Source organism: Molothrus aeneus, chromosome Z (genome assembly GCF_037042795.1).
Source record: "Molothrus aeneus isolate 106 chromosome Z, BPBGC_Maene_1.0, whole genome shotgun sequence".
NCBI lineage: Eukaryota > Metazoa > Chordata > Aves > Passeriformes > Icteridae > Molothrus > Molothrus aeneus.
This window is the reverse complement of record NC_089680.1, coordinates 2075920-2086078: the sequence shown is the minus strand read 5'-3', so window position 1 is coordinate 2086078 and position 10159 is coordinate 2075920. Positions and strand designations below refer to the sequence as shown.

At 48.9% G+C, this 10159-nt stretch overlaps 1 protein-coding gene across 1 annotated transcript; it reads right to left on the bottom strand.

Annotated features, from left to right (window-relative positions):
- Window positions 1-2309: 2309 nt before the first annotated feature.
- ATP5F1A (ATP synthase F1 subunit alpha) lies at window positions 2310-9843 on the bottom strand. The gene is made up of 12 exons (XM_066569113.1): window positions 9706-9843; window positions 8523-8601; window positions 7351-7520; window positions 6423-6596; window positions 6179-6345; window positions 5901-6049; window positions 4832-4983; window positions 4478-4702; window positions 4266-4373; window positions 3588-3732; window positions 3210-3360; window positions 2310-2563 (listed from the first exon to the last, which is right to left on the bottom strand). The coding sequence occupies exons 1-12, from the start codon at window positions 9763-9765 to the stop codon at window positions 2482-2484; spliced, it is 1662 nt and encodes a 553-aa protein (XP_066425210.1). The 5' UTR covers window positions 9766-9843; the 3' UTR covers window positions 2310-2481.
- Window positions 9844-10159: the final 316 nt, after the last annotated feature.

Here is a 10159-nt window from a genome sequence, read left to right as displayed (position 1 = left end):
GGCTCAGCCCCTGCCCAGCCACTCCTGAACACGCACAAGCCTCCTTCACCACACACATCCCATGTCACACAGTTTTATTAGGGGCTATTGCCTGACACAAGGCACTCCATGAGGGAGCTCTGAGCAATGCTTGGAAAATATGAAAGCAAAGATTGGACACTGTGTACTGAAATGCCTCAATCACACCCACCACACTCAACTGCTGTTTTTGCTTGAACACAGGGGCAGCTAAAACACTCCAGTAGTGTAAAAAAAAAGGCATTTTCAACTCACTGAAATAAGTCTGTTCAATTGTAACCTGAGGCTGATTTAGGCATACTAACCCTGTGCGCAGCCTCCTGACACAAGAGAGCACAAACCATCAGCATGAATCCATGCCACCTAAACGTACTCTAAGAGAGCTGGAGAGGGACTTTGGGCAGAGAGTAACAGAGCAAGGGAGAATTGTCTTTCCACTGAGAGAGGGCAGGGATAGATGGGATGTTGGGAAGAGACTTCCCAGAGAGGATGGTGGGGCTAGGGCACAGGTTTCCCAGAGCAGCTGTGGCTCCCCACCCCTGGCAGTGTCCAAGGCCAGGCTGGATGGGGCTTGGAGCAGCCTGGGATGAGGTGCCCTGCACACAGCAGCAGGTGGACACAGATCTTTAAGGTCCTTTTCAAACCAAACCACTGTGATTTTGTGATCCACTCACCATTTCCCAGCTTCCCAGCCCCAGCCCCTGGCACCACTCAGAAACATTTATCTTATGTTACTAGAAAACAATACATCTTTGTTTTGGACTGAGATACTTTTGAGTTCAGGACTTTCCAACTACAGCAGCACATGAAACATGGCACAGCAACATGAAGTAGTAACAAGGGGTTAGTCACTGGGCAGAAAGAGAGTCACAAGCTGTAAAAGCTGTCCTAGAATGAACGTGATGTTGGGCAGATCAGAGTGGAAATGTTCCACAGCAGTATTCCCTCACACCTGTAAGGCCCCTCAGCCACCTCTTTTGGGGCCCTGGGACAAAAGTAACAAGATGGTGAAGGAGCACAGGATCCTCCTCCCGGAGCACAGCACCAACTGTTCCGAAAAAGGTATCTGCCATCTCTGGATTTCAAGTGTGTGAATATTTTTGCCCGGTACTGCAGAGCCCACTCTCTCAAAGAACTCAGGCCATTAACAAGAGAAGCTTGTTAGCCTGAACTGTGTGAGAATGTTTCTAGCTGCCTGTAACTCCACAGCTGGATTGGGATGCAGGACACTCCTGTACAGGAAGTTAACCTGGGACTGTGCAGGTATCAAGAGCAGTCCTGCCCCAGCCTGAACCCCCCTGCCCTGGGCTGAGCCCCAGCGTGGGCAGCAGGGCAGGGGGGATCCTGCCCCTGTGCCCCTGGGCTCAGGTGAGAGCCCACCTGCAGAGCTGCCCCAGCCCTGGCTCCAACAGCACAAGGAGCTGGAGCTCCTGAAGGGAATCCAGAGGCACCAACTTGATCAGAGGGATGGAGCAGCTCTTCTGAGAGAATTGGGACTGTTCAACCTGCAGAAGAGGCAGCTTTGGGGTAACCCAATTGCAGCCTTCCAGTACCTGAAGAGAGCTGACAAGAAAGATGAAGAGATTATTTACATGGGCCTGGAGTGACAAGGAGCAATGGCTTAATAGTGACAGAGGCCGAGGTTAGATGGGATATTGGAAAGAAATTCTTGGCTCTGAGGTTGGTGAGGCCCTGGCACAGGTTGCTCAGATCAGCTGTGGCTGCCCCTGGATCCCTGGAAGTGCTCACAGCCAGGCTGAACAAGGCTTGGAGTGACCTGGGATAGTGGAAGGTGTCCCTGCCCATGGCAGAAGGGTGGAGCAAGACAATCTTCAAGGTCTTCTCCAAAACCATTCTGGGATTCTCAGATTTAAATCTCCAGGTATTACTGCTGTTGACAGCTACACCTGCAATAGTCCCGAGACACAAAGACCAGTAGTCCAAAGGCCAGGCACCAGGATGGGTTAGACAACAATTCCAAGAAATGCTCTGTCAGTGTCACAGTTAAGGGATTCCTGTGAAGCCCAGTGGGTGATCCCTGTGACCCCCAGCTGCAATGTCCCTCTCTGCAGGATACGCCTGCCTGGCACAAACGATAAACACTGAGAAGGTCCCTCAACTCTATCACTCTCCTGGCTTGTGTAAGGGGAGTTTGCCCACTCAGCTATTAAGGATACCCCTGATTTCGTTCCTCCAGCAGGGCTGTGTCCAGGGGAGTTCAGATCTGTGATTCTACAGGCGCAAGAGCGAGCCAGAAGTATAGGCAAAAAGAAATCACTCAGAACACAGTATTTTTACATTCAGAACAGAGCCTTTTTACATGGGAACCTTTATTCTCACCGAGATCTGTACATTCAAGTCGCACATGCTTTTGTCGTCTTTGACGGAGCTGGAACACTGGATCACAACAGCCTGGTCTGGTCTGCTAGAACCAGCCTGGTCTGGTCTGTTAGTTTTAAGAGTTTATGCCTCAAAAGTAGACAGGAATTTTGTGACTATTTCCTTCAACTTTGCTTCTGTCTGGTCAGAGATCTTCCCTTCGGTCCTGTGGGAAGAGTTCAGTTAAATTCTGACACAACAATCAAAACAGCATCAACCCCAAGACAAACACAGAAGCTTTACAACAAACCTCCCCATTCCTAACAAATTCAGGAGATAAACGAACACACTTGTTTGGTGCATGAAGCCATCCCACTGACAGAATATCCCTTCTCCTGAAAGAGCCAGTCCTGTTTAATTCAGAACAGCTATCTGAATTCCAACGAGGCCCAACCTACAGAGCTGGTCCCCAGAGACAGAAGGCGTATGATTGTCTTCATGACAAAAAAAGCCAGGACCAGTTTCCAGGACAGGACTATGGAAATAATCCCCAACAGTTCACTCAGCAGCACTTAACCCACAGCACTCCAACAGCTCAAAGCTGTCCACAATAGGGGAACTGAATCAATCAAGATTTCAGGAACAGGTTAGAGGAGACACATTGCAAGAAGGTTCACTTTAAGCATCAGCTGCTTTTCCTAAGAGCTGAAGCTGAGGATGGCAGATGGTAGGAAGGCTGATTTAACCCCCAGTTTTGATACAGCCAGCTGAATGCCTGATGTTCTAGGACACACTACACTAACAGTTCAGTGACCATTATCTGCACTCCAGACATCAATACCCTTGGGATAAAGCAAGGTAAACCACCATACCTGATTGTGGAGAGGAGGTCCTGGTGCTGGCTCAGTACATGAGCCAGGAAAGCACTCTCAAATTTGGTGATCTTGCTGGGCTCTAGCTTGTCCAAATGACCTCTTACACCAGCATAGATGACTGCCACCTGCTCCTCAATAGCCATGGGAACTGCAGGAAAAGACAGCACTCACACCACTGGAACTCTTCCCTCAGGACATAACAGACTACAGAGTCCTTGGAACGGACAGCTGTCCAAGCGCGCAGGGACAGCTCAGTGCAAGCCAATTTGCATGTACCACGTGCACAGAACAGCCACTAATGCTAACCAAGCCCAACCTCGTTAGCACAGGGCACCAGTGGCAGGCAGCCCTGCCAAGCCCGGGGCACGCACTCACCGTACTGGCCCTGCTTGAGCAGCTCTGTCAGGCGCACGCCGCGGTTCAGCAGCTGCTGCGTGGCTGCGTCCAGGTCAGAGCCGAACTGGGCGAAGGCAGCGACCTCCCGGTACTGAGCCAGCTCCAGCTTCATGGTACCGGCCACCTGCAGGGCACAGCCACAGCCACTGACACCACCTCTAACTGTGCCCAGGAGTTTGAAGGTTAGCTAGCAGCTGACTGGTGTTACAAGTCAGCTCTGCCTTGCACTCCATACAAGTCAAATTTAAAAACTAACCGATGATTACGAACATTACAAAAATCCCACACTACCATAACCACACTATTTCTCTGCGGAAACAGCAACTGTTGATATACATCTCTCTAATTCTAGATTTAGTCTAATTCTAGATAATTTAGTCTGGACTAAAAGCCTGCAGTTAAGAGAGCATTCTCTATTTTGTAAGTGATCAGTACCCAGTTCAACACATCAAAACTGAATCCTGCATCTTTATGCAGACACTACTTCCCTTTCTCCCATGCCTTTCTCAGCAGGCAATGGAAGCATTAAAGAGATCTCTAAAGTTTGTTCTTTTATAATTTTGTAACACTGAGAGATGCAAAGCTTTAATCCCTCTCTGCTCACACCTACACACCACTCATCTCTAGCACGAGGAGTAACAGCAATTTCTTAATCACCTGCTTCATAGCCCTGGTCTGAGCAGCAGAACCCACACGGGACACAGACAGACCAACGTTGATGGCTGGACGGATACCTTTGTAGAACAACTCAGTTTCCAAGAAGATCTGCAGGATAGAATTGTATCATTATCTTGTTCAGAAGCCTGGAGGTCTCCTCAGAGACCAGCCACTAAGCTCCACAGAGATGCTGGGCTGCGAGGAAGCCATACCTGTCCATCAGTGATGGAGATGACATTGGTTGGAATGTAAGCAGACACGTCCCCAGCCTGAGTCTCGATGACAGGCAAGGCGGTGAGGGAGCCGCCCCCGAAGGAGTCGTTCATTTTGGCTGCCCTCTCCAGCAGCCGAGAGTGCAGGTAGAACACATCGCCCGGGTAGGCCTCGCGGCCAGGGGGGCGGCGCAGCAGCAGAGACATCTGACGGTAGGCAACAGCCTGCGTGGAGCAGAGACAGCCTTCAGAGCTCTGCACCCCACTGAACGTTTCACAGCTCTAAACCTGAGTGTTCTTACAGCTACAAACACCAATGCGACACCACGAGGCCTAAAACCAAAGTTTGCTGACCTGTTTGGACAAGTCATCATAGATGATGAGTGCGTGCTTCCCGTTGTCTCTGAAGTACTCCCCCATGGAGCAGCCTGAATAGGGAGCCAGGTACTGCAGGGGGGCCGCATCGGACGCTGTGGCAGACACCACAATAGTGTACTTCATGGCATCTGGAAAGGATTTGGAAACACCTCTGAGTGCCTTGTGTCATCATGCCCAAAATCAGCAAACACAAGTGTGTGAAGGACCAGTGCTGAAGCACATCCAGGCAGTGTCACTGTTGCTACAGGAAAGCCCAGCACACCAGCTGTAGCTAAACACACCAGCTAGCAAAAGTGACTCAGGAAGTCTCAAGGGCAACTTTGTGGCAGCTAACATCTAACACTTGCAGACTTCTTTCCCATTCAAAACAAAGCTTAAGATGAAGACAAATTTTTCTTCTTAAAAAAACTCATACTGAAAGTCCATGGTTTCCTGGCTGCTGTAAGACAGTACAACCCTCCCTGAGTGTCAAACAAATTACCATCCTTAACATGTGGGTTCTTCCATGACAGCTGCCAGGACCACCAGGCATGAGGTCAAAGTGCCTGATCTCCTGCGAGGTCTGTTAAATGTGGAGCCTTGGTCATGGAAATCACGGATTCTGAAGATATGCTATTATTTAAAGCCTTATGTTTGGGCAGTGAAAACTCTTCACTGCATTTCCAGCTGCCATTCACACTGACTGGCACATGGGACAAATGCCAAGTCAATGGCAACTTGAAGGCCATAGCTTGTCACCAAGCCTGCCTGACTGCCAAGATGAAGCTTCCAACTCTGCTGAAAAAAAACCCTAAAATCACAGGGCAACTTTTCCAGAAGCAATTCAGCAGTTTGGGAGCCTAAAAATAGTCTTCCTAACTGCAATACAGCAAAAATGAGGGTTTTTTTCCCCTAGAAAGGTATAGAGATTTCCTGTTCATAAAGTCAAGTAATTTACTCATGTAATATGAATTCTGTCTACACTTGCAGCCAGGAGAGGTCACAGCATTACAATGAGAAAAGGATGTCATCAGGTGCCAGGCTCAACCATCTCCAAAATTCATACCTGCATCAGTGAGCCTCTTTACCAGCTGAGCAACAGTGGATCTCTTCTGGCCAATTGCAACATAGATACAGTACAGCTTCTTCTTCTCGTCCGTGCCATCGTTGAATCGTTTCTGGTTGATTATGGTGTCAATTGCAATTGAAGTTTTCCTGTGGAACAGAGAGGCTGGTGAGTTAAGCTGCCCAAGGTTCTCCCAGCCCTTACTCAATCCTATGTCCAGCTCCACTGCACCTGAGTCTCTGTTTAAGGAACATTTTAGGCTTGAGCACTTAACTTACCCAGTCTGTCTGTCACCAATGATCAGCTCACGCTGGCCACGGCCAATGGGCACCAAGCTGTCCACAGCCTTAATCCCAGTCTGCATGGGCTCACGCACAGAGATCCTGGGAATGATCCCAGGCGCCTTCAAGCCAACTCTCCTACGTGTCTTAGATGCAATAGCACCCTAAAAGAGAGAAAAAACTGCTGAGGTCTGTATCACACAGGTAACAGCAGAGGTACTTGGCACCCAGCTACACCTACCTTCCCATCAATTGGATTGCCCAGGGCATCCACGACACGGCCCAGCAGCTCCTCCCCCACGGGAACATCCACAATGGCACCAGTCCGCTTCACAACGTCCCCCTCCTTGATCAGTCTGTCGTTACCAAACACGACAACACCAACGTTGTCAGGCTCCAAATTCAAGGACATGCCCTGGGACAGAGATCACATCACTCTGAGAAAACCCATACCGACAAGCACTAAAACTTTCATATTGACATGATCATTTCACTGTGGACAAAATCCTACATGATCTACCTCAACCTTGTGACAATTTTCTGCTTTTATGTACAAGTGTCTCTAGCCACGTTGCCTAAGTTTTCAACTTACGAGCTAGTTATACCCCAGCAGCCTAGCACTCAAGTCAATTGTTTCTCTAAAAAGAACAGAAAAGGTAAGCAAGGTTCAAGTATGTTACTCCCTTGCCTAGAAGCTGGACAAGAGAAAAGGACTGGCTTCTTCTCTGCTCAAGGTGAAATGGGTCACTAAAAATGCTCAAAGAGCTGTTACAGTACTCTTGGAACAGGTTTTAACCCACTGATAGGACTACAACAAACCAGCAAGCTGCATAATGTATTGAAGCAGAGACGTCAATACTAAACAGCAAACAGAAAAGACAACCTGAAACCAAAGAAAAAAATCCAGTGCCGGGTTAGTCCTTTTACTTTCTAAATGAAGACAAAGACAGCTCAAATGTTCAAATGCTGGCTGAGAATCAGATGCTGATACTGAAAGCAGTGTCGTAAGTTTAAAAAAAAAATGTATTACTATGTACTAAAGTTGCAATGAAGCTGCAATGCAATGCTCATAGTGGTGCCTCCAAGCATAGTCTCAGGTTCTCCTTAAAGAACTGTCTTTTTAATATCTCTGTGCTAAAGAGAGACTGTGCTAAGTGGCATCAGCTTACCTTCAGCCCGGAAGAGAACTCAACCATCTCCTCTGCCTGCACATTCCTCAGGCCGTACACGCGGGCAATGCCGTCCCCGATGGAGAGCACGCGGCCCGTCTCCTCCAGCTCGGCCGAGGTGTCGGCTCCCAGGATGCGCTCCTCCAGGATGGAGGATACCTCGGCAGTACCTGGGGAGACGGTGCAAATCAGATTAGCATCTTAGGGTACAATGAGCAATCGGCAATCTTGCCTCAAATTCACAAGGTGCCTTTTCTCAGCTGTGCTCCACAGTCTAGCTAGCAACACCTTTACTTTGGGTAAGATAAATACCAGCCTCTGTATTGCCAGCAAATAAAAGCAGCTTCAACTCATCATCACCAGGCAGCTTCAACAAAAACAGGCCTGGTAGTTATCCACTTTCCTGATTACATCCTATGCTCTTGCTCCCTAGAAAGCAATTAGATTAATTAACCAGCCCAAGCCCAGGCAGAACAGGCCTGCTGGCAGAGCAGCTACTTAGCCTTGGATATCAGAACACCCTGCCAAACAATCTGTGATCCAAGACCCACACATATGTAAATGAATTTTGTTATGTTTCAGGAGCAAGTAGTTTGATCTAAGATATAAAAACATATTCTCCATACTTCAGTTTGATTTCCAACAGCTTGTTATCTCCTCAGTTAAGAAACAGTAAGTAACATTGTAAACCTTACTTATTAGTAATGTCCTTTATCGCCTTAAAACAACTTGCATAAAGCACTGCCAAACACATGCCACACAGTGCAGCTGTCTTCTCTAAACACCAGAGTGCTGGCAGCAAAATAAAGTTGTGCTCAAGGACACAAGGTCAAACCCAGGCAGGCCTGGGGAAGTCATCCAGTCCTTCATTCTGCTGCAGGCGACTCCAATCTGGGGCTATTTTTTTTCAAATAATGCTGCAGGTGACTGGAATGCTATCGAAGCAGGTACTCTGTGTAAGCCAGCTGACACACAGCCACTCCCTGCTCTGGGGGCATTGTCAAGGTATTAAAGTGCAGTTTGCTGCATGTGAACAGGTAACAGTTCACCTAAATATGCTCAGAACATAAATGTCCTGAAGTCCCATCAACTAACACTCATCGTATTCAAATTCCTTTTTTGTCTGACAGACCAAATTCTTAAACCACACTCAAGACCTTCCTCAGACTCACCAGTTTTCTGAAAGCATGCTTTGGAGGCATGGAGGTTTCTTGTAGCAATAAATGCTGCACCGAGGGTGTTTCTGGAAACCTAAAATAAGCCATTGTTTCAGTAAGATTTCTTTAATCACACAAAAAAATTGCTGAGAGATTAACACATCTTTGATCTTGAGCTGCTTATGTGCATCTCAGCTTTGAGCTAAGCTTCACAGCACCCCATTCACAGCTATAGAACCAAGTCCAGCACCATTAAGAAAGGACACATAATGAAGGAGATTGCTCCAAATCCTTCACTGCATTTTTCTGCAGTGCGCTGATGTCACCATCAATCGCTGCAGCAGCTCCCAAAGAGAAACCTCCTCACATCTGTCATTTCTGTGCTGAACATGAGAACCTTGGGGCACAAAGAAATCACTGCACCAATCAGTGCTCTGCAGACAGAGAAGGTTGTGTCTTCTAACACAAATCTAACTGCAGTGATATTGGTATTGTTTAAACACATAGAAGAAAAAAAAAAAAAAAACACAAAGCACTATACCAAAAACACCTCAGAATCGCAATTACTTTGGAAAGGAGCTCTGAGGTCAACCTATGACCAAGCACCACCTTGCCAACTAGAACATGGCACCAAGTGCATTATATCCTTAAACACCTCTGAGCCTGGTAACTCCACCACCTCCCTGGTCATCCCCTTGCAATGCCTAATCACCCTTCCTGAGAAGAAACTCTTCTCATGGCCAACTTTGAACACTAAAGAAGAAAAAAATCTGTGATAATGAATGCATTACAAGATCATGCTTTTGCACTTTAAGCAAGGCTTCCAGGGCAGCATCCTGCACCCCGAGAAGGCCTCTCCCCCGTTCATATTCATTGGAAATACTGGTTCCTCACGGCTCTTCCCACCCTCCGTTTCCTCACAAACACTGAGGGGGTGTGAGAGGGATAAACCCCTCAGCCCCTCACACCCACAACCTTGACCTTGCCCTGACAGCTTTAAACCACTACCCCGAGCTCGCTCAAGGACACCCCGTTCCTCTGCGGGGTCTGTCCCACAGCGCTGACAGCACACCCCGTGCTTCCCTCCCCACACTCCGAAGTCACCCCCTCACACCCTCAATGTCACGGCGGCCCCCAAGATGGCGGCGGCGCCGCGTCCCCCCAGCCCCGCCGGCTTCGGGGCGGGCATGGCGCTCACCAGGCCGGCCTGCCGCGGCAGGGAGCGGGCGAGGGCGGCGGCCACGCGGGCGGAGAGCATCGCGGCGGCGGCGGGTCCCGGGGGAGGCTGAGGCTGGCGGACGCTGAGGACTGCCGGCCGCGCGCTCTGCACACAAAATGGCGGCGGCGCCTCACGCCCCTTTTGGCGCCGAGGCCGCGCCCAGGGGGCGGGGAGCGCCAGGGAACTGCTTCCCGTGCCCCTGATTTGGATGCGTGTGTGTATATTTACCTGTCTGTCCGTCTACACAGGAATATGTAGAATGGGCAATAAAAATGATAGAAATAATTTTTAAAAGCAAAATAAAACACTAAATGAGGCTTTTAGAAAAAAAGCCCGCTGCGGGATGTGTCCTTGAAATGGCCCTGAGCGGGCGGAAGGGGCGGGGAGCGAGGGGCGACCGGAGATGGGACAAGGGCAGAGACACGGGAAGGAA